This window comes from Rhinatrema bivittatum, chromosome 3 (genome assembly GCF_901001135.1).
Source record: "Rhinatrema bivittatum chromosome 3, aRhiBiv1.1, whole genome shotgun sequence".
NCBI classification, from domain to species: domain Eukaryota; kingdom Metazoa; phylum Chordata; class Amphibia; order Gymnophiona; family Rhinatrematidae; genus Rhinatrema; species Rhinatrema bivittatum.
The window spans coordinates 534,509,122-534,534,800 of record NC_042617.1 but is presented as its reverse complement, the minus strand read 5'-3'; the positions used below and the strand labels follow the sequence as shown (position 1 = coordinate 534,534,800).

At 46.0% G+C, this 25,679-nt stretch overlaps 1 protein-coding gene across 1 annotated transcript in view; it reads right to left on the bottom strand.

Moving 5' to 3' along the window:
- CAD (carbamoyl-phosphate synthetase 2, aspartate transcarbamylase, and dihydroorotase) overlaps positions 1-25,679 on the bottom strand; it is a 363,344-nt gene that overhangs the window by 169,718 nt on the left and 167,947 nt on the right. Inside the window, 2 exon segments of the mRNA XM_029596327.1 lie at positions 10,455-10,679; positions 15,816-15,914. Of these exon segments, the coding sequence (XP_029452187.1) occupies positions 10,455-10,679; positions 15,816-15,914 (324 nt within the window).

The following is a 25,679-nucleotide window of genomic DNA, read 5'->3' as shown; positions in this document are numbered from 1 at the left end:
CCGGGTGGACTATTTTTGAGGCCTTATAGGTTGGCGCTGTTGCAGTTTGAATGCTGGCCTCGATTAGGAAGAGCTTATGGTAGTTTGTGGCGGAACTAAACTAAAATCTGAGTATTCAGGTTAAATTGCCGTGTTGGCACTTTGCGATACATAAGTGGGTTTTGGGTTGCGGTTTGGGCACTCGGTCTCTAAAAGGTTCGCCATTACTGGTCTATCCCATGCTACTGATGCTAGTAATAGCAGTGGCTATTTTCTAAGTCAAGTTAATTAATAGCAGGTAATGGACTTCTCCTCCAAAAACTTATCCAAACCTTTTGTAAACCCAGCTACATTAACTGCACTAACCTCATCCCCTGGCAACAAATTCCAGAGTTTAATTGTGCATTGAATAAAAAAGAACATTCTCCAATTAGTTTTAAATGTGCTACATGTTAACTTCATGGAGTGTCCCCTAGTCCTTCTATTATCCAAAAGGGTAAATAACCGATTCACTTTTATCCATTCTAGACCTCTCATGATTTTAAACACCTCTATCATATCCCCCCTCAGCTGTCTCTTCTCCAAGTTGAACAGTCCTAACCTCTATCGTCTTTCCTCATAGGGGAGTTGTTCCATCCCCTTTATCATTTTGGTCGCCCTTCTCTGTATCTTCTCCATCGCAAAGGAAAATTAGTTTCTTACCTGATAATTTTCGTTCCTGTAGTACCTAGGATCAGTCCAGACTGCTGGGTTATGCCTCCCGTCTAGCAGATGGAGTCAGAGAAAAGCTGAAAAGCACCCCCCTAGATATACTGGTTGCCACCTGCGATCCCTCAGTATAAAGAATATCAAAGCAGAATGAATCATAGAAACATCCACTCCTGCTGAATAGTAAACTCCTTTAAACTCAACCAATGACTAGATCAAGTAGGCCTAGTGCTCTGAAAACACAAACAAACTTGTCTCCCTATATGAAAATAGAAAACCCTGTATAACTTGCCTGAAACTACGCATCAACACGTATTCAGATACTCTGCAGCTGCAGGAACTGTAAGGAGACAAAGGAACAGAAAGAAATACGAGCGGACTCTCCAGTAGCAAACAGACTTGGGCGGGCGTCTGGACTGATCCTAGGTACTACAGGAACGAAAATTATCAGGTAAGAAACTAATTTTCCTTTCCCTGTTCGTACCAGGATCAGTCCAGACTGCTGGGATTTACCCGAGCCGCCTTAAATGGGGTGGGACCCAGAGAGTCCCGCTCGAATCACAGTGCTACCAAAAGAATCCGCCGACGGATCACGGATATCCAACCGATAATGTCGAGCGAAAGTGTGCAAGGACTTCCAAGTGGCCGCCCTGCAAATTTCTTGAGGAGAGACAAACTGACTTTCAGCCCATGATGCAGACTAAGAATGAAGAGAGTGAGCCTTAAGCCCAACCGGTACAGGACGTCCACACCCAATGTATGTGGAAGCAATTGTGCTTTTCAACCAGTGGGCGACAGTAGTCTTGGAAGCCTGAAGACCCTTTTTGGGGCCATTCCACAAAACAAATAGATGATCCAAAAGTCAAAATCATTAGTCACCGCCAGGTACCGCAGAAGTGCCTGCCAGACATCCAAACGCCTCAGATCCTGACCTTGAGAAGAGCGAATATCCTCCTCAGAAAAGGCAGGTAATTCCACCGCCTGATTAACATGGAAGGCCGAAACCACCTTAGGCAAGAAAGAAGGCACCGTGCGTAGGGATACCCCGGACTCAGATATACGCAAATACGGCTCCCAGCACGACAATGCCTGAAGTTCCGAAACGCAACACGCTGAAGAAATAGCCACTAGAAATACTGTCTTGAGAGTTAAATCCTTCAAAGTGGCTCTCTTGATAGGTTCAAATGGAGAAGCACAGAGAGAACCAAATTCAAGTTCCAGGATGGACATGGAGCCCTAACAGGGGGGACGCAAATTCCTAACCCTGCGTAAAAAATGAGCAACGTCCGGTTGGCAGGCAAGAGAAGAACCATCAATCCTACCCCTCAGACAGCCCAGAGCCACTACCTGCACGCGAAGCGAACTGTAAGCTAAGCCCTTTTTCAAACTGTCCTGCAAAAATGTGAAAATATGCCCCAAAGAGGCCCTCCGTGGCGACAGCTTTAACCTACTGCACCAGGAGTCAAAGACCTTCCAAACTCTAGCATAGGCGAGAGATGTCGAGGACTTGCGTGCCCTAAGAAGAGTAGAAATCACCGCTTCCGGGTAACCCTTCTTTCTCAGTTGTCTCCGCTCACAAGCCAAGCCGCTAGACAAAAGCGATCCGCCAGATGGAAAGATACTGGGCCTTGACTCAGAAGATTCGGGAGATGACCGAGACCCAATGGACCGTCCACCGCCAGATTGACCAGATCTGCAAACCACGGCCTTCTTGGCCACTCCGGGGCCACTAGAATTACAAGACCCCAGTGAGATTCGATGTGTCTTAACACCTTTCCCACTAGGGGCCACAGGGGAAACACATAAAGGAGGATGCGTGGAGGCCACGGACATACCAGTGCATCCACCCCTTCCGATCCGTGTTCCCTCCTTCGACTGAAGAAACGAGCAGCTTTGGTGTTTCACCGAGTCGCCATTAAATCCAAGCGCGGTGTCCCCCAATGTCAAGTTATGAGTTGCATTGCCTCGGCCGACAGTTCCCACTCTCCTGGATCCAGGTGTTGTCGACTGAGAAAATTTGCCTGAACATTGTCCACGCCTGCGATGTGTGAGGCCGCAATGCAGGTCAGATTGCGTTCCGCCCAGGAAATTAACAAAGTCTCTTCGGCAGCCACCGGGCGACTTCTTGTGCCTCCTTCCCTGTTTATATACGCCACGGTGGTCACTTTGTCTGATAGAATTCGCACCACCCGACAGTGCACCATCGGGAGGAGTTGACGCAAGGCCAGACGAACCACCCAGGTCACCATCGTCCCTGCATTGCTCAGGACTGACAGACCGCCCCCCACCCGGATAGACTGGCATCCGTAACAATGATCCAAGGTGGAGGTTCCAAGTCCACCCCCTGAAGGAGATGGTCCGGTATTAACCACCAATTGAGACTGGACCGTGCCGGCTCCGGCAAGGGCAATAGCATGTTGTAGTCCTCCGACTTGGGATCCCAGCGGGAAAGCAATGCCCCCTGCAAAGGGCGCATATGAGCAAAGGCCCAAGGGACCATTTCCAGAGTAGAAGCCACATGCCCAAATACCTGTAAATAATCCCAGGCCGTAGGCAATGGCAGTTCCTACAGGATCCGCACCTGAGCCATTAAATTGACCATCCGTTGTCGTGAAAGAAACACTTTGCCCACCGAGGTATCGAATCGGGCTCCCAGAAACTCCAGGTGCTGAGTTGGGGTTAGATGGCTCTTTGTGAAGTTGATCACCCAACCTGTAGCTGCTCCACCACTGACTGAACCGCTAGCTTGCACAGAGCTTCCAACTTGGCCCTTATGAGCCAATCGCCCAGATAGGGATGCACTAGTATCCCTTGGTGGCGAAGAGAAGCCACGACCACCACCAATACTTTGGTGAAAATTCTGGGGGCTGTCGCCAACCGAACGGCAGGGCGCAAAACTGATAATGGTCCCCCAGAACCATGAACCTCAGAAATCTCTGATGGTGCTCCTGGATTCCAATGTGGAGATATGCCTCGTTTAGATCCAAAGCAGCCAAAAGTTCTCCCTTGTGGACGGCCGCAATGACAGACCTCAGCATCTCCATGTGAAAACGCGGAACGCGCAAAGCTCTGTTGACCTGTTTCAAGTCCAAGATTGGTCGGAACGTTCCTTCCTTCCTTTGGAACCACGAAGTAAATGGAATACCTACTGGTCTGATGCTCGGCAGGCAGGACTGGGACTACCGCTCCCAGCGCCCGTAAACGGGTCAACATCTGTGCAATAACTTGCTGCTTTGCCGGAGGACCGCAAAGGGACAGAAGAAACAGATCTCGGAGCGGGCGAGCAAAATCCAAAACGTAACCGTGACTTATAACGTCGAGGACCCACTGGTCTGATGTTATCTTGACCCATTCCTCCTGAAACAGGGACAGGCGACCCCCAATTAAAGGAACGGAGGAATGGGCCGGCGCTGCTTCATTGTGCCGCCTTATTGGGGGTAAAGGCATGCGATGCCCCCGCGAACGTTGAGGCCGTCTGCCACGAAAGGAGTTCGTCCAAGTCTGTGACCGAGACTCCTGTTGTCTCTGTGTGGAGGAAACACCCCTCCCCACACGGAACCATCGTTGACCACGAAAACGGCCTCTGAAATTCCCAAAAGTGTGAAACTGCTTGGGCTTGTCCTCGGGCAACTTGTAGACCTTATTGTCCCCCAAGTCCTTAATGAGCTGCTCCAGCTCGTCTCCGAACAACCATTTCCCCTTAAAGGGGAAGGAACCTAATCGGGACTTGGAGGAAGCCACAGCAAGCGCCTTGCGGATACCGCCGAGGACATAGTTCGGGTGGAAGTCCGAAGGAGATCATATAAGGCGTCTGCAGTATATGCGACTGCAGATTCCATGCGGTTCGCCTGCTCCGCCTCTTCAGGCGGTAGGTCCTGGGCCGTAAGCAATTGCTGTACCCAGCGAAGCATAGCCCTCTGCATGAGGCTGCTACAGACCGCAGCCTGGACACCTAATGCAGAAACCTCAAAAATGTGCTTCAACAAAACATCCAGCTTCCTATCCTGGAGATCCTTAAGCGCTGCTTCCCCCGTCACGGGAATAGTAGTATGTTTAATGACGGCCGTGACCGCAGAGTCCACTTTGGGTAGCTAGAGAAGATCTAATGACTCAGCCGGGAGGGGGTACAGCTTCTCCATAGCCCTGCTAACCCTTAATGAGGCCTCTGGAAAATCCCATTCCCTAGATACTATCTGAAATAATTTTGATGAAATGGGAAGGTCTGAGGGGGTCCCTTAATTCCCGCCAAAACAAAATCCTCCGGGGAAACATCTGTTTCCAACGGGGGGGGGGGCCAGAATCTCAAGCTCTTTCAAGACCTGCGGGATTAAGAGATCCAGCTCGTCCTTACCAAATAAAAGGAGGATCTGGGGGTCATCCCCTTCAACCGGGACATTTCCCTCTAAATCACCCCCTACATCCGGAATCAAGGGGTCTGGGAACGGGTCAGGTGGCTCTGCATCCCCCGGATTTACTGGCAGCCGGGGACAACGAACCCCTGCATTCCCAGCGCCTGCAGCTGACTTGCAGACTTTAGGGGGAGAGAGACCCGCATCCTCCCAGCCAGCCTCTGCCTCTAGGAAGGCTTCATGCATCAGCAGAACAAACCGCGAAGAAAATGGAACTTGCCTTTTTAAAGCTGTCTCCGCAGGTCTGTGGGCGGGGGGGGGTTATGCGCCGCGAGATCGTGATCTCGTTGTGGGCTGAGGGCTGGAGGAGAATCAAGAGGGAAATCCCTTCTGTCCGACGCTGCATCCTCGCTGCTCGGCATGGGCAAGATGGCCACCGCTCCCTCTTCAAGTGGGGGCGGGGCCGGCCTCTGCCCGCGAGCCGACGGCACTCTCTGCATTTTGCGCGGCCGCAAAAGGGGGGGCCCACGGGCAGCGCTGGGCCTCCGAGAGGGCCGCGCCCCCGACTCCCCGCAGGCCGTCGCACGCGGCATAGCAGCCTGAAGCTGCCAGTGCAGGATTAAAAAAAAAAGCGCATGAAAACAGCAGAGCTGTGACTGAGGTAAAATAAAAACGCGCCGGGTAACCAGGCCACCCCCTCCGGAGTCCCGAGACCCTAGCGTGGCAGGCTGGGGCCAACGAAGCGATCAAACAGCCTGCCACCAACAGGACTTACTGTATGCTTTTTTTTTTTTTTATAAAAGTAAAATCTGATCCCCGCTTTTCTATGACAGTTGAGCCCCTTCAGAGGTGAAACACCCCTGGAATATACATACGGGGGGAGAGTGACCGGCCCACTGGTGAATACTCCCCCTGGTCCCAAGGGATCACTATCTCCAGGAAATAGGCCTTAGGGCACTGCCCTGCCAAGCATCAGAACATCGCCCAGCGCATGTGAAAAGAAATGACAGAAACCAAACCTATCTGCTGATCTAACTACCTTAAACAAAAGAAATTGATCTAGTCAAAGGTCAGCAAAATGTCAAACCTGAATAACCAAACTCAAATTTAGAAAAGATCAGGACCGCAAGTTATGCCTCTCAATCTGCTGGAGTCAGAGATATACTGAGGGATCGCAGGTGGCACACCAGTATATCTAGGAGGTGCTTTTCAGCTTTTCTCTGACTCCATCTGCTGGACGGGAGGCATAACCCAGCAGTCTGGACTGATCCTGGTACGTACAGGGAACTATATCTTTTTTGAGATGCGGCGACCAGAACTGTACACACTATTCAAGGTGTGGTCTCACCATGGAGCGATACAGAGGCATTATGACATTTTACGTTTTATTCACCATTCTCTAATAATTCCCAACATCCCAACTGACGATTTCAATGTGTTATCCACTATGAAGTCTACATCTCTTTCCTGGGTGGTAGATCCTAATATGGAACCTAACACTGTGTAACTATAGCATGGGTTATTTTTCCCTATATGCATCACCTTGCACTTATTCACATTTAATTTCATCTGCCATTTGGATGCCCAATTTCCAGTCTCACAAGGTCTTCCTGCAATTTATCACACTCCACTTGTAATTTAACTACTCTGAATAATTTTGTATCATCTGCAGATATGATTACTTCACTCGTCGTATTCCTTTCCAGATCATTTATAAATATATGGAAAAGCACGGGTCCCAGTACAGATCCCTAAGGCTCTCCACTGCTCACTCCCTTCCACTGAGAAAATTGTCCGTTTAATCTTACTCTCTGTTTCCTGTCTTTTAGCCTGTTTGTAATCCATGAAAGGACATCACCACCTATCCCATGACTTTTTACTTTTCCTAGAAGCCTCTCACGAGTAACTTTGTCAAATGCCTTCTAAAAATCCAGATACACTACATCTACCAGTTCACCTTTATCCACATGTTTATTAATCCCTTCAAAAAAGTGAAGCAGATTTGTGAGGAAGACTTGCCTTGGGTAAAGCCATGCTGACTTTGCTCCATTAAACCATGTCTTTCTATATGTTCTGTGATTTTGATCTTTAGAACACTTTCCATTATTTTTCCTAGCACTGAAGTCAGGATTGCCCCTAGAACCCTTTTAAAATATTGGGGTTACATTAGCCACCATCCAGTCTCTTCAGGTACAATGGATGATTTTAATGATAGGTTACAAATTTTAACTAATAGATCTTAAATTTCATTTTTGAGTTCCTTCAGAACCATGGTGGTATACCATCGGTCCAGTTGAACTAACGCATCCAGCCCCGCTGACCCTCTCTTCCATGACTGAAAAACCTTGATGCCTTTGCATTCCTGCTGGTAGCCATAAGATCCATCAAGGGTTGCCCTCACTTGCCCACAATCAAATTGAACGCATCTGAAGAGAGACCATTTCCCTGGATCCAGCACATTGTGGCTGAGAAAAATCCACCTGAATGTTCTCCTTTCCTGCTGTGTGTCACTAAAATCAATCATTCTCAGATTCTCTTCTGCCCAACAGAGGGGTAGATTCATCTCTTCTGTCACCTCGGGGCCCTTGGTGTCCCCCTGATGATTCACATATACCACAACTGTAGTATTGTATGACATTATTCTTACCGCTTAACCCAGAACAAGAGACGCAAACATGATAGCCAAATGAATCATCCTGATTTCCAAATGATTTATAGACCAGTGCATGCCTCCTCTACTGTCCATAGACCCTGAGCAACATAGACTCAACAAAGCACTCCCCAGCCTAACAGGCTGGCATCTGTCGTCATTTTCACCGAATCCAGAGGCTCAAGTTCCATTCCCTTCTTCAAACTGAAGAAACTTGGCCACCACCTGAGACTATGCTTGACCTGAACAGGTACTGGTATCTTCCAGAAAAAATCCTGTGAAACTGAGGATCCCATCTTAACGACAAAGCTCTGTGAAGGGGTTACATATGCACCCTTGCTCAGGGAACCAACCCCATCGTTGCTGCCATGGAACTGAAGATAATTCCACACTGTCTGAATTTGGAAAGCAATAACACCTGTACTTGCTGATGCAGTTACTGCAAAGCCTCTGTTAGATATGTACAACCCACTTTTGTGTCAAACTGAGCTCCCAGATATTTCAGAATTTGAGAGGGTTCCAATTTCCTCTTGGAGAAATTCATCAGCCATCCTAACTTTTGCAACAGCTCTACTACCCTGCTGGTGGCTACAGTACTCTTCTGTTCTGACTTTGCTCTGATGAGCAAACTGTCTAGGTAACAGTGTACGAACAAAACCTCCTTTAGAAGAAATGCTGCTACTATAACCATGATCTTGGAAAATATCCTTGGAGCCATAGCCAGCCCATATGGCAAGTTCCAAAATTGAAAATGTTCCCTAAATACTGCAAACTAAAGAAACTTCTGGTGACCTTCCCAAATTGAAATGTGCAGATGAGCCTCTATAAGATCCAAGCAGATCAAAAACTCCCCTTGCCTGTCATGATGACTGACTTCAACATCTCTATCTAAAAGCATACAACACAGCCATCTGTTGACATGCTTAAGATCCAGAATTGGTCAGAAAGAGCCCTTCTTCTTGAGAATCATGAACCCCAGTTTCCTGAGACCTAGGAACAGGGACCATTGCTCCTAAGGCAAAGAGTTACTCTAATGTAGCCCTCATGGTGGAATGACAAGGGGAAACTATAAAAATGCTGGAAATAGGCCAGGAGAATTCCAAGTCATAACTATCTCCAGGACCCACTGATCAGACATGATCTGGATCCAGCTTTAATTAAAACAAGACAGGCAATATCTATCTATGGAATCAGAAATTAGGTTCCTGAAGACTCATTGTGAAGCTTGGGCAGAACCATCCTTTGCTCCTTTGTCATCTGAAAGGACTGCTGATGACTAGGAGAATGACTGAGACTGCTTAGATCTCCTAGGATCTCAAAAATGACTCTGAGCTGGGGCCGAGTGAGATCTGTCAAGAAGCCTTGGAAATTTAGTTACCCTTGGAAGATAATATCTGTCATTTGAGTAGTAAGGGGAAACATCTAAGTTCAGACCAGCCAGCCATTTCAGAGATTACCTTCAACAATGCAATATGGATTTCTTTTAATTTATAAATGTATTTCCTGATTTTATTTGCAGTTTAAACCCCCCCCCCCCAAATCACAAAAGATACATTAATCATGTGATACATGTGATATGTCTGAAAATATTTATAGTGTGTACATGTACAATATTTTAAATATATATTATACATTTATTTTATATACACACAAAAGACTGATGTCCAATTTTGCATTTTTATAGGCTCATTCTGGGAGGTATGGTTGTGGGGTGATCATGATTATTGAGTTTAAATTATCAAAACCTGTGTGGGGGGAGGATCTAAGATCTTAGTCTTGAAAGCTTATTTGGGGAGGGCTGCAAGTTTCACCTAGGATACCCAATACCATTGGGCAAATGGGTAACAATTACATTGTTCCCTCTTCTCTTTGAATGTTTACGCACATTGTTGAGCCATTCACTGTCCCAGTTGCTTACCTGTTTCTGAAGTATTAAAATTGTGAAGCATATGCTCATCCTATTTGGATGACATCCACAATTTAAACCCCAAATTATCATAATTTACCACAGAGTCAAAGAGGATTTCCATTTATTTTTTAATCTAGTTGCTCATTTGCTTTCCCTAACAAATTTAATTAGATCAAAGGAGAAGAAGGGCAAAGGAGAGAAAGAGCACCATAGAAGTTGCAGAATATAAGTTTATTAAATAAATTAGAAAACACAACAAGATTTTCCATTCTAAATAGAGGAATGGTAGCACCTACTATGAATAATGTACAAGAAGAAAAATTTCCATGGAAGGGAGGTCCAAGAGCAGGAAGTCATAAGAGGCTTCAAAGGGATAGAGTCTAGAGTAACAGTAGGAAACGGTAATAATGAATGTATGGAATAGTCTCACAGGGAATGTGATTAGACAAGAATTATGATAAAGGGGGGATAAAGGAAGCATATAGAATACTTGGTTGCAGAGCAATGAAGGCAGATCAACTGAGATAAAACTAGGTAGACTAGGTCCATGTCTGCCATCATAATTCTGTACTCCATATTCTATGATAAAGCTGTAATTTTAGAGTAGAATAGAAGACTCTCCAAAAATTTGCTATTATAGATTGAAGAAGGTTTAAAAATCAATATATGGAACAAATCATCCAAAAAATCAAAGGAACCACAAGGCAGTTATTGTTTCTGACCCCATGCCATGTCCATACCTGGAGAAAGATTCAATGGTCTGCATATTGCATGTCTACTCCTTCCAACTTGACTCCTTGTCCAAACACACAAAGATCAGTTAGGAATAGAAAGGAAAGTCACAAATGAAGGACATTACCTCCATGTCAGAAAGTTCCTTCCATTGGGGCTGACTGATGCCAATTGTGTCCAGGAGACGGGAGAATTTGAAGCGGTTCTCAGCAGAGTCTATGGCTTCTGGAGAGGTGCCCAGGACGTGGCACTGTTGGCGGTGCAAGGCCATAGCAATATTATTGGGAAGCTGCCCTCCCATTGACAAGATCACACCTTCAGGGTTCTCCAACTCATAGATATCCATCACAACCTTTGGAGTAAAGGAACATACAAGTTTTATAAAAGACACAGAGAAAATTGAGAAATTACTACTTACCTGATAATTTCCTTTTCTTTAGACCAGACAAATGAATCCAGAACCAGTGGGTAATGCACCTCTACCAGCAAATTGAGACGGAGCAAAGCTGACATCACAGTATATATACCCCTGCAGTAACATCAGCCTGCTAGTATTCTCTACAAAAGCCAACTGTGTTCAGACTAACCAAACTTGATTAATAACAGATAACCATTCCAGTACTTAGCCAACAGGAAGCACTGAGCTCAAAGAATGTAACAACACTAGTCTAGGAACTGGATTCTTACCAGTAACCCCTGGAACACATAGCAATGCAGGAAGACCATAGCACAATCATTCGGCAGCCAAGGGCAGGAAACTGGATTCATCTGTCTGGTCTAAAGAAAAGGAAATTATCAGCTAAGTAGTAGTTTCTCATTTCTTAGTGTCCAGACAGGTGAATCCAGAACCAGTGGGACGTACCCAAGCTACTCCCGAATAGGGCAGGAGTTTTGCCTGGACTGCCCCCAGTCCAGGCAAAACCATACCTGCGAAGACTGCGACCTCCCAGGCCTGCACGTCCAGGTGGTAATACCTGGAAAATGTGTGTAAGGAGGACCACGTTGCAGCTCAGCAAATTTACACGGGAGACAACAATCTAACATCCACCAATGACATGGCCTGAGCCCTAGTGGAATGAGCCCTAACCTGACTAGGCAATGGCTGTTCAGCATCCACATATGTAGCAGACTACCTTCTTAATCCAGTGAGCTACTGTAACCTGCAAAACTAGCTCACCCTGATTACCACCACTATGTAGGACAAACAGGCGATCTGTCTTTCTGAGACGTCTAGAAACCTCCAGATACCTCACGATATGTTTCTTAACATCCAAGGATCGCAACAAGTTATATTCCTCCGCATCCCTCTCTCTATCCAGAGATGGCAGGGAAATGGTCTTATTCAAGTGAAAATCTGAGACCACTTTGGGCAAAAAGGAAGGAACGGTATTGCAGCTGGAGTCACTCAAAGGAATAGTTCCTGGCAAGACAAGGCTTGCAACTCTGATATTCTACACGCTGAACAAATCACCACAATTTTCAAGGTCAGTAACTGCAGGGAAAGTTTATGCATTGGTCGAAACGTAGGGCCCGCTAAGAAATTCAAAACTAAGACTCCACAAGGGCATCAGTAACTGCAAGGGAGGACAAAGATGTGTCACTCCTTTCAAGAAACAGGCCACTTCTGGATGAGCCAACAAGGGTCCACCATTCCCTTGACCCCTGAAACAGACAAGGACCGCTACCTGTACCTTTAAGGAATTAAGGGCCAATCCTTTATTCAATCCATCTTGTAAAAATTCCAAAACAAGTGGGATCTTAACCAAATGAGTAAGAACCCCTCGATCTTCACATCAAGCCTCAAACACTCGCCAAACCTGCACATAAGCTAAGGAAGTGAAGAACTTTTTTGCTTGCAGCAAGGTAGCAATCACCACAGTAGAATATCCACGCTTTGGTAAGCAAGCCCTCTTAAGGGCCATACCGTAAGACAAAATAGTCTTGGAACTTCGTGAAGAACAAGCACCTGCCATAACAGATCCCTAGGCGCTGGAAACTGGAGGGGGGGGGGGGGGGGGAGTTTACCAGGAACCTTTGCAGAACCGCATATCATGATCTCCTGGGCCAATCTGGTACCACCAGAAGCACTAGACCTCTGTGACTCTCGACCCTCCAAACCATTCTGTCCAACATGGGCCATGAGGGAAAAGCATACAGCAGCTTGTCCTCCCAGCCACTCCTGCACGAGAGCATCGATGCCCAATGAATTCGGATGTCTCCTGCGACTTGAAGAATCGAGGAACCTTCACATTATGAGAAGTTGCCAGCAGGTCCAGAAACGAAGACCCCATCAATCCACTATTGGTGACTGACAACACCCATTCTCCTGAGTCCAGACTCTGCTTGCTGGGAAAGTCTGCTCTTACATTGTCTTTTCCTGCATCATGCGAGGCTGAGATCTAAAGATGTACTTCTGCCTATTCCATAAGTTGGCCTATTTTCTGTGACACTTGCTGGCTCTTGGTTCCTCCCTGCCGACTGATGTAGGCCACTGTTGCTGCATTGTCTGACATTGCCGGACCGCTCGACCCTGCCACCTGTCACCAAACTGCAAGCATGTCAACCGGACTGCCTGGGCTTCTGGTCAATTGATATTACAGAGAGATTTCTGCACTCCAGCGCCCTTGTGCTGTCCGTTCCGGACAGTGAGCTCCCCAACCCTGGAGGCTTACATCTGGTGTGAGAACTAGCCAGTCGGTAATCTTAGGGAAACCCCCTTTCTCAAATGAGCTGCTTGTAACCACCACTGTAGTTGAGAGCAGGTGGATCTGATTCGAATAATCCTGAGACTGTGGATTCCAATTAGACAGCAGGGAGTGCGGATGACAACGCATATGCACATTTGCCCACAGCACCTCTTCCAGGGTCGCCGTGATCAATTGGAGAACCTGTAGATAGGACCATACTGTCGGGTATACTGTATTCATCAGCATATACACCTATGCCTATAATTTCTGAATACCGCCCTCTGGCAGGAAAACCCTGCCCTGCTTCGTGTCAAAATGAACACAGAGATACTTTAGCAACTGAGATGGCTGAAGGTTGCTCTTGGTCAGGGTTATCACCCAACGGAGCTCCTGCAACAAGGAGATCATCTTGCATGTCACCAGGAGGCTCTCTTAAAAGAGACTTGGCACAAATCAGCCAGTCAACCCAGTACAGGTGTACCAGGATCCCATCCTCTCTCAACTCTGCCGCCACCATCACCATAACTTTGGAAAAGGTTCTGGGCATGGTAGCCAGACCAAAAGGTAGCGCTTGAAACTGATGACAATGACCCAAAACCGCGAAATGCAGAAAGTGTTGGTGCTCTAGCCAGATAGGAATATACAGGTACGCCTCGGACAGATCCAACGAAGTCAGAAACTCCCCCGAGTGCACAGCCATTATCACTGAGCGCAATGTTTCCATGCGAAAATGAGTCACCTGCAAATGACAGTTGACCCCTTTTGAGATCGAGGATGGGACGAAAAGAGCAGTCCTTCATGGGCACAACAAAATAAATGGAATATCGGCCTATATTTTCTTGAGACGTGGGCACTGAAACCACAGCCAACAGACTGAGGAGCCTTGACAATATACACTCTACTGCCTGCCTCTTCTACGGAGAGTGGAAAGGAAACACCATGTACACATCCTGAGGAACACTGCAAAACTCCAGCGCATATCCATCTCGTATCACCTCTAAAACCAACTGGTTTGATGCGATTTTGACCCACTTCTGATTAAAGAGAGAGAGGCAACTCCCTATCTCCTATTCCCGGGGGTGGGATGACACCTTCATTGGGAGGCTCAGGGAGTTCCGCTATCCGAGCCTGTGCCCCGTCTGGGCTGTCTGAGATGAAAGGATTGAAACCTACTGAAAGGTCGAGTCCTTTGAAAGGCTGCTCCTCTGTAGGGCTGAAACTTAGATTGTAAGCCCTCTGGGGATAGAGAAATACCTATAGTATCTGAATGTAAACCAATGTGATATCTCAGATCGAATGTCGGTATATAAAAAAATAATAAATAAAACACTTGGATTCCTTAGCACAACCTTTCAAACTGGCACAAGTTAAGAGGGAAGGCCAGGCTGATATGCCCAAATATGACAGGCAGGTCAGAGGGTAAGGCATTTAGGCTTCTTAGCTATAGGTGCCATCAGTCTTTGTCATTTAAAAGGCAACAAATTTATGCGGCCAGTTGAATTTGCACTGTAAAAATATGCATCCAAAATTTAGGAGTCTAAAAGTTTTAAGCGTAGAACCCTGTGCTTCATGGGTTCTCAAGAACTAAGCGCCTTCAGTGCAGGCCAGATTGTGCACACAGGCAAGCATGCACCTAAATAAGACGCTGCTACCAACCTGATGTCCAAGCAGACATCCAACTAAGCATCCAAAAACTGGGTGCACAACTGGATGCATTTGCATGAACCAACGGCCCTGAAGAGGGCAGCCTAATGCGAAGGAAAACGTGTGAAAATGCCGCCGCAGCCTACCACTCATGCACAGAGAAAAACCTAAGAGCAGGGCCTAGCCCAAAAGGGCTGCTCAACCCACCAGGCTGCCCCCATCCCTTAAACTGCTTTGGGGGCGGGAATGAATATCGGATTGGCATACCAAGCACAGAGACCAAAGAAGCCCTATAAAAAACCCTCCTTCTCTATTCTGTTTTCTGGGGGTTTTTTAAGCTTTACCTGAGCTCAGCCCATCCCGGCTGAGTACAGAGTCGGTCTCCGGCTGCGGGGGAAGAGGGCATATACAGTCACCACCGAGCTTGGCTTCCTGCACCCACTGCCTTTCAGTTGCTTCAACCGCTAAGTCCATGGCGGCTGAAAAACCAGCTACCGGATCAAGGCACTTATCTGAAGGACCACAGAAATCATCTCAGGAATTCTCAACTGGAGGAGGGTCCATTTGGTATCACCGCAGGAGAGCGGGGCAAATTAAATTTCCTTCTTTTTTTCTCCTTCTAAAACTTGAAGCAATCCCCAGTAACTGCTGGTAGAGGTGCATAAGCTATTGGTTCTGGATTCATCTGTCTGGACGCCAAGAAATTCCCATTATTATCCAAAAGAATTTAGTAGACAGTAAGAAGGCAGGAGTGGAGGCAGCTTTGTTTCCTTTTTTTTTTTTTTTTTTTTAATTCTTTTGTAATTAAAATTCAGATACACAAACCATCTTTATACTTATGCTGCTCAACAGATTTTGAACAAAAAATAAAGGAATAATAATTAAGTTTCTATGTTACCTACAATGATTCAGAACTAGATGGTCCTGAAAGAATTCCAGCACAGCCCATCCCGTTCCAAAAACCTTGCTAACACAGCTGACGTCTGTACTCTTTTTATATAGTAAGCAGCTGTTATATGATACAGAGCCTCAGCAAGTGGTTTATTGGAAATTAAACTCTCCCTCTTCTCACAGAGCTGGCATGAAATGTTTTTGCTGTGCATATACCCAGCCAGACCTGCACACCCCCCAGTGGGGCTTCAAGGAAATTTTCTCACCTCAAATGATATTTCATCAAAGTACAAGCGATCACACATGTCATAGTCTGTGCTTACAGTCTCCGGGTTGTAATTCACCATGATGGTCTTGAACCCCATCTATTAAAAAAAACAAAACAAAAAACAATACAGTAGGAATTTCTGTACACTATCTTGAAAATGCACCTAATGTATCAAACACATACATTAAAGAATGTGGGAGAGACATGATGCTGTTGAACTAGCAAAAAATAGCTTTAATATCATCTCAACAGTACAAAATGTAGTGTAAAAGACCATCCGACGAGGATAAAAACAAAACAAGTTGCCATTTATGGTAAGTTGGGGAGTGTCTCATTCCAGAAACTATGTTTTTACGCCCACCATGAAGTTTAACTATTAAAAGATATGGATACATCTTTATTACTATCAGGTGAACTGGTGTGCTTTTTTTTCCCATCTTTCCCTATTTTCTCTCCAGCAATCCCTGCTTCACTCTCCCCTTCTCCCAGATGGCATAACAGGGAAGTTCTAGGCACCCTCACTGTCCTGAGGACTGGAGGGATGTCTCCTTGGAGATGACCCTCAGTAATACTTTTTGACTAGTTGGGGTTGCCACAGTAGCTGCAGACATCTTCCTGCCATCTGTGGGCTCGAGTTCATCACCTCCACAGCACACCCAAATATGAGTCCCCCTGAGCCTTCTACATATAGGGGTTCCAAATTCAGATCCCCGCATCACAGCACCATGGAGAGCTGGCCCTATTTTTTTTTCCCCATCTGTGCAACTTGTGCACTGCAGTCAGCAACCATGTTTTTCCCAAAACATGAAGACCAGAGACTGAAGTTGGTTATCCAATTACAAAGAAATTGTTTAATCCCCCCCTCCCCCTAACTATATAAAAGCATCCAAACTTTACACAGTGGAAACAAATTACAACAAAATATTTATATACAAAAGAAACAAAAAAACCCAAAGCTGCATTGTCTTTGCAAAATTCCTTATCTCATTTACTCTCAGACAGGTTACACCACTGCATGCCTCAGCTGCCCTTAACAGACAAGTCATTTTTCAAAAGCATGTTGACCTTTATTCTCAATTCCTGCCCTGATCACACAGCAGACAGCTTGTGTAGCACAGAAAAAGCAAAAGAATGGTCATCTTGTTAGAATTAACCACTTGGAAAAAATACATCTGTGACGGGCAGGGTTTGAATTATGAAAAATCTGGACAACAATACTGGCAACTGTGACTGAAAAAGGTTGACATCACAAACAAATGATCCTTCTAATATGTCATTTGTGACATCAGTGCCAACACTGACAAATTGTGTATGATGTCACATTGGCACACTTGCTAACATAATGGCTTCTAAGGCATTTAAGGAAGTTACAGGGGAGCTACTAAAGTATGTAAAAACTATAATTCTATAGATGACATCAATGTCCTCCAGTTTAAATATTGGAGGTATCATTAATAGAGACGTCAAATCCCATTTCATGAAACAGAGGAAGCGTTTCGCACATCTAGAGTACATTTATATAATTAGGCTTGGTTGTAATTTTTGAGAGAACTTTATCTGGCATTTACCATATTCTGTGTAACAATTTATATATATTGTATTTTCTGGTGTGTAAGTTGCAACAGTGTTTTAGTCGCACCCCTCCATAAACATCAATTTGCAGAAAAAGTTGGTAGATAGGTCACACTGGTAGATAAGATGCAGCTGCTAGTCTTCCACCGAGTTCACGGATTTGGTGTAGTCAGGAAGCGAGTCTGCCGAGTGTACTATGAGCATCAACAATGAGTCTGCCAAATGTCGTGTGAGTACCGTACTGAGTACGCCGAGTCTCGTCTTCAGTTGGCGGGACACAGACGCACCACCGGCGGGAGAGAAACCTCGGCTGGCAGGGTTCGGACATGCCAGTGAGAAAGAAAGTTTGGTCGGTGGGGCATAAATGCTCCGGTGAGAAAGAGAGAACAAAAGCTGTATACAAGTCACACCGATGTATAAGTTGTGCCCACTGAATTTTTGAAAAAAAGTTGTGACTTATACACCAGAAAATACAGTAAGTGAAAATCTCAATTTTTTTTTTTAAAGCTGGAATGCAGTATACATAGTCTACAATGCCATCTAAAATCTTTCTGCCTCCAGTGGCGAACATGTGGCCTCAAGAGCCCAATCCTCAGGGCAGAGGCAATCAACAGAACTACTGGAATGCAACAGGTCTGCTCTCTCTTAACAGTGCCACTCCCATACTATATGCTGTCGGTTTCTGCTCTATGTCCTATCCATTCTGGAAGGAGAAACACCGGTTTTGTTCCCTGTGCTATAAGCAGCACAACAGCGCCAAGGTTAGCAAGAGAAAGAGATGGGAAGGCCCTGCATGAGGAACAGAATTTACTAGGGCCAAACAGTAGGGTTGTAAGGATAGAAGAGTAGAGGCATAACAGTAAAGGCAAAGCAAGTATTTAAGTGAATTGGAAAGACACAAACCATGATTTTATACAAATATATACTGTCATTTATGAATATATATTGGAGAAATTACTTACCTGATAATTTCGCTTTCCTTAATGAAGACCAGTGGTTCTCAACCTTTTTTCTGTTGGGACACACTTGACAGATTGTTCTCACATGCACGACAAACTGAACATGTGACCATCACCAGGCTAAATGTAAACAAACACTCTGCATTCCACAGCAACACCCCTCGACCCCCAACAATGGGTGCAGAGCAGAACTAAGACATTCTCCGTTCAATTTACCATACAAAAAAAATATTTCTGGTGACATCTCAATAACAGCAACAAAAACACTCTGTCCTACCAGGTGCAATAGCCCTCCTTATGAAAAACAGTAATTTACCACCAATGCATGTTCTATTATATGCCCTATATGATCTATTATATGCCCTATATGTTCTATTATATGACCTATATGCTCTCGCCTTTAAACATGTATAAAATTTGTATATAGTTTTATAAAATATGTATACAGGTTTTATCCTTACTTGTCAACTCTTCATGCTACCAACGCACTATGTAAGCATTTAAACTGAACCTATGCTCTCGCCTTTTTAATTTGTCCATACTTATTTTACACTCATACATATGTTAACCCTACATGCTACCACTTTGTTCTATGTAAATGGTTTAATTTTGTATCAGTTATGCTATACCTTATAATCACAATGTTCCTTATAAACCGATACAATGTGCAAACGGTTATCGGTATAAAAACCCACTAAATAAATACAAATAAATAAATCAAAACAAATAATATTGATACAAATGCCTACATACCCTAACCCTAACCCTAGTAGAATACTTCACCTCTGTCACACACATAGAATCAACCTTCACCAAGTGCAGAAAGATCACAAATTACAAATATGGAAACAGAAACTGGAATGGAAACCCAAAAAAGCCACTCTACATTCGGTGCAAAACAAAAATATAGCACCTATCAGATTTCCAGGATCTGAAATAATGTACACAAACTAATGTGCACAAAGTTACATCTGCATTATGGAACTCAAACAGTAACAATCCTACCTAAGAAAAAGCAGCATTGCAAAAATTACACCAGACCCTAAACACCAATACAGGAAAACAGAACAAGCCAAGCTGCTATAGATCCCTACAAGAAACTACAAGCTCGCAGAACACCACTTAGCTGGGTCACACATGCAGAACACAGACAGACCCTCACCAAATACAGAATAAAGTGACCATAAAGCTAATGTTTTTGTGTTTTACTGTATACAGTTTGGCTTCTTGCTGTTTCCAGTTCAGTTTTTGTCTCCACATTTCTATTTATACACTTCCCCGAGAAATATAAATAATTCTAAAATTAGAATATAATAAATGTTTCAAAACAAACTGATAAATGGAACACCCAATCATTAAAAATTTTACAAATTATTAAAATTTTCAAAACACCAATAACATATTTCTAACAGCAGACATCACATAATACCTGATAATTAAAATGGCAGTCAATCAAGAAAGATAAACTTAAAAAGCAATCTTTACTTACCCTCTCCAATAACTCTCCTACTCCTTTCCCTTGTAGGCCAATAGCACATACCAGAAGCAGCAAGGGCTGCTGAAGCTCTGTCATCACCCTCTTCTTCCTTAGGGCCCATGACTAGTCTATCTCACACACGCGTCACGTCCCTGAGCAATCTCTCTCTCTTACACACACACGTCACGTCCCTGACCAATCTCTTTCTCTTACACACACACACGTCACGTCCCTGACCAATCTCTTTCTCTTACACACACACACGTCACGTCCCTGACCAATCTCTCTCTTACACACACACGCGTCACGTCCCTGACCAATCTCTCTCTTACACACACACGCGTCACGTCCCTGACCAATCTTTCTCTTACACATACACGCGTCACGTCCCTGACCAATCTCTTTCTTACACACACACATACACGCGTCACGTCCCTGACCAATCTCTTTCTTACACACACACGCATCACGTCCCTGACCAATCTTTCTCTTACACACACACACACGCGTCATGTCCCTGACCAATCTCTTCTCTTACACACTCACGTCACATCCCTGACCAATTTCTCTCTCACACACACATACGCCAGGTCACTTCCCTGAACCAATCTCTTTCTCTCACACATTTCTCTTACTTACACCACACATTCTCACATACCACTTACACACATGCTGGCTCACTCTACTGGCTCACTCACCCCCCACCAACAGCACATATAAGCATTACAGCACAAGGTAGCTAGTATGCTGCTTATTAAAGCAGAGTCCTGACAGCTGGAAACTGCAAGCAGGAGTGACCTCCCCAGCCACACAGCGTTAAGAAGGCAGCACTAAGCTGTTTGCTTGTGCTGCGATCGATCGCGGCAAAGAGCAAGCAGCTGAGAATATAAGTCTATGCTTTTCTCCCCACCCCGGCTTTTTATTTTTTGCAGTTTTGATTATTATTAATTTTATAATTTACTTGCTGGTGTTGCGCTGGCTGAGAGACGAGAGAGACGGGAGGTTGAGCCGGGGGGGGGGGGGGGGGGGGGGGGGGGACAGATGGCGCCGTTACTCCTGCAGGCCCTGGCAAAGTGGCCAGCCAGCATCAAAATGCGATTTCTGCAGCAGCAGTATGCATGCATGGCCTTTCTTCTTCCCGCGTGCCCAGTAAACATCACTTCCTCTTCCAGGCCACAGGGGCAGGAAGAAGAAAAGTTCATGTTTCTGTTGCTGGCTTCCACAAACACTGCTGCCATTCCCCTCGGGGCTTGAATGTGCTGATAACCCGGGCAGGAATGGCAGCAGTGTTCATCTCTCTGAGGTGAAGGGTGGGGGGGGGGGGGGGAAGAGCAGCGTGTGTGCGACACCTGCCTGTGCCTCGCGATATAATAGTGTGCCACGACACACCGGTTGAGAACCACCGGTGTAGACAGATGGACTCAGGATCAATGAGTTATGCTCCCCTACCAGCAAATGGAGATAGAGTCAGGTTGCATAGCTCACATCACAATACATATAGCCCTGCAGTGACCTCAGCTCTCTAGTATTCTCTTCATACTATTGAAAAGACATGATGAAAAATATGATGGAAAAATATGATGAAAAATCTGATCAAAACAGATAACTGTAACTGTACTCAACCAACCGCAAACACTGAACCTCAGTAAGAATATAGGTACCCTAATCTAGAGACTGGATGAACACTTACCCGTGATATCTTGGATTCAAGGCCCATTCCATGGGAGGACCGTGGCACAGTTTTTTGGGCAGTCGAGGGTAGGATGCCGAGTCATCTGTCCACACAAAGTAAAGCAAAATTATCAAGTAAGTAATTTCTTCCATTTCCTAGTGGGTAGCCAGATGGACTCAGGAACTAATGGTTTGTACAATAGCTACTTCCCGATCAGGGCGGGAGGCTGCCCATGATCCGGTCAACACCGCCCCTGCAAAGGCTGCGTCCCTCTCGGGACTGTACGTCCAGGGCAATAAAACCTAGAGAAGGTGTGCAAGGAGGACCATGCTGCCACTTGGTAGATATCAACAGGAGACAGCAGTCTAACTTCTGCCCATGAGACTGTCTGAGCCCTAGTAGAATGAGCTCGCATCTGAGAAGGTAATGGCTTTCCAGCCTCCACACAGGCTCCTATGACCATCTCCTTAATCCAACGAGCTACGATAGCTCGCAAAAGCTGGTTCTCCCTGTTTCCTTTCGCCGTGAAGGACAAACAGGCGGTTCATCTTTCGGACAGTTCTGAGACTTCCAGATACTGCACTAAAAGTCTCTTGACATCCAAATGATGGAGGAGATTATATTCCTCTGCATCCTTGAGTTTATCTAGGCAATGCAATGAAATGGACTGATTCAAACAAAACTCCGAGACTACTTTGGGCAAGAAGGATGGGACGGTATATAGCTGTAATGCCCCTGGAGTCATCCGGATGAATGGTTCCCAGCATGACAATGCCTGCAGTTCTGAGATGCGACGTGCCAAGCATATAGTCACCAGGAACACCATTTCAAGGTCAATAAGCACAAAGAAAGACCTCCGCAGCAGCCAAAATGAAGGAACTGCCAAGAATTCAAGTACTAAATTGAGATTCCACAAGGAACCGGTTAACCATAAGGGAGGTCAAAGGTGCTTCACTCCCTTCAGAAAATGGGCCACGTCATGGTGGGCCGAAAGGGAGGCCCCATTCAACTTGCCCTTGAAACAGGAGAGAGCAGCTACTTGAACCTTCAAGGAGTTAAGGGCCAAACCTTTATTCAAACCATCCTGCAAAAATTCCAGAATAAGCGAGACTTTGACCGTCTGAGGGTTGTCACCGGGGTCCTCACTCCAGGCCTCAAATACCCTCCAAACCCACATGTACGCTAGGGACGTGTAGAACTTCCGAGTGCAGAGTAAAGTGACAATTACAGCTGCAGAATCTCCTCGCTTCGTCAGGCGAGCCCTCTCAAAGGCCAGACTGTAAGACAGAATCGAGTCGGATCCTTGGAAAGAACCTGTCCCTGCACGGTGGGAGGGACAGGAGATTCTCCATCAGGAGTCTCTGCATGTCCGCATACCACGGACACCTGGGCCAATCTGGAGCTACCAGTAGGATTAGTCTCTGTGACATCTGATTCTGCAAATGACCCTTGCCAGCAGGGCCATGGAGGGAAGGCATATATCAACTCGTCTTCCGGCCAGATCTGGATGAGCGTGTCGATTCCCAGGGACCACGGATCTCTTCTGCGACTGAAGAATCGAGGAACCTTGCATTGTGGGATGCGGCCAGCGGGTCAACTGATGGGAGGCCCCAATGATCTACTATCAGTTGAAATGCTTTGGCCGACAATCCCCACTCTCTTGGATCCAGACTCTCTCTGCTTAGAAAGTCTGCTCTGATGTTGACTTTTCCTGCAACGTAGGAGGCTGAGATCATCTGTAGATGTACTTCTGCCCACTCCATCAGGAGGTCTAATCTCCTGTGACACTTATTGGCATTTGGTTCCTCCCTGACTGTTGATGTAGGCTATAGTTGTCTCATTGTCAGACCATCACATGGACCACCTGGTCCTGTAATCTGTGGCTGAAACTGTAGACATGCCAATCTGACTGCCAGGGCCTCCAGGCAATTGATGTTCCAGAGGACCTTCTTCTTCTGTCCACCGTCTCTGGGCTGCCAGCTCCTGACAGTGAGCTCCCCAGCCCAGGAGACTCGCATCTGTCATGAGAACCAGCCAGTCAGGGAGAACAGACACACACCCCTGTTCAGATGAGCTTACGGTAACCACCACTGGAGATGATGCAGACTCCCATTGGTAGGTGGGGATGAACCGAATAGTCTTGCAACTGTGGGTTCCAACATGATAGCAGAGAGTGTTGAAGAGGATGATTGTGTGCCCTTGCCCACAGCACTACTTCCAGGGTTGCCACCAACCCAAGAACTCTGAGATAGCTCCACACAGTCGAGTGTACTGCGTTTACCAGATAATGCACCTGGTACATCAACTTCTGTATCTGTGTGGATGGAAGAAAGACTTTGCCCCACCTGGTGTCGAACTGGACTTCCAGATACTCCAAGGACTGGGAAGGCTTGAGGCTGCTCATGGTGAGGGTTACTATCCAGCCGAGTTCCTGTAACAGAGAGATCACTCTGTTTGGTTACCCCGAGGCTCTCTTCCACGGACTTGGCCCGAATCAGCCAAATGTCCAAGTATGGGTGCACCACGACCACCATGATCTTGGAGATGGTTCTGGGGGTGGTGGCTAAGCCAAAGGGTAACGCCCGAAACTGATAATGGTGACCCAGCACCGCAAAGCAAAGGAAACTGTGTTTCTGCCAGATTGGAATACGCAGGTAGGACTCAGACAGATCCAATGAGGTTAGGAATTCTCCCGGTTGTATGGCCATTATCACAGAGCGTAAGGTTTCCATTCGAAAATGAGTTACTCGCAGGTAATGGTTAACGCTCAAGTCCAGGATGCGGCGAAAGGAACCTTCCTTTTTGGGTATGTCAAAATTAATGGAATAATGCCCTGTATTTTCCTGGGGCTATAGGTTACTGAGACTACCACCCTCATCCTGAGAAGTCTTAGAAGTGTAATCTCCATCAACTGCATCTTGTGCTGGGAGTGGCAAGGAGATATCATGAATATGGCCCAAGGGTGCTGAGGAATTCCAGTGCATATATTTCTCGAATGACTTCCAGTACCCATTTATCTGAAGTAATCTCACCCCCACCACAGGTAGAAGAGGGACAGTCAACCCCCATCTCCTCCATCCGAGGTGGATCGACAAAATTTCATTGGGGGGTTTTGGGTTGAGATTGAACCCGAACCTGCTCCTCTCCTGGGCTGTCTGGTATGAAAGGACGGGGATCTCCCAAGGGGTTGAGACCTCTGAAATGTCGAATTTCTGTAGAGGTGAAAATACTGGGAAACCCTGCAATGACCCCTCATAGGCAAGGGGCGCTGTGGCTGCTTTCTCTTATCTTCCAGTAACCGGGGAACAGGAGACTTGCCCTATTTACTGGCCAGCTTTTCCAACTCGCTCCCAAACAGGAGTGATCCTCTAAAGGGCATCTTTGTAAGATTAGCTTTTGGAGGTTGCATCAGCTGACCAGTTCTGCAGCCATAGCTGTCGCCTGGTCGCCGCCACCACTGAGGCCACTCGTCTGGCCAAAGTATGGACTAAATCAGAGCCCAAGTCTGCTAAAAAGGCAGCAGCAGGTTCCATAACCGCTCTGTAATACATCCTGGACTCATCAATCGCCTGAGAGAGAAGTAGACATGAATGAGTCACCAGAGCACAACAAGAAGTGATCTGTAAGGTCCTTGCTACAGCGTCAATGACTTAAGGATAGACTCAATCCATCTATCATGCACATCTTTAAAGCTGCTCCTCCTTCCACTGGGATAGTTGTTAGTTTAAAGACGGCACAGACCAGTGCATCCACTTTAGGAAAACGCAAACATTCCCTTACCTCTGGGTCCAGAGGGTATAGAGCTTCCAAAACTCTGCCCCTTTTAAAACTTGCTTTTGGGGCATTCCACTCCAGATCAATCAACTCCTGGATGATATCCATCACCAGAAATTAGCAGGATGCCTTCTGCAGGCAAACCAGAATGGGATTCTTCTTTGGTTCCATCATAGAATCTGCCCCAGGAACTCCCAGCATTTTCAATGTCTGGGAGACTAGGGCTGGCAATTCATCTCTGTGGAAAAATCGTAACATGGCTCAAAACAGTTCTAACTCAGGGGGGAATTTCCCCATCTTCCAAGGAATCTGTATCATCCTCTTCATCTGTGCCATCTGGGTCCCTGCCAGGGATACCCTTGGTTAAGGCGAGGCATACCTTGGGGCCACTGGCTGAGGTTCCATTCG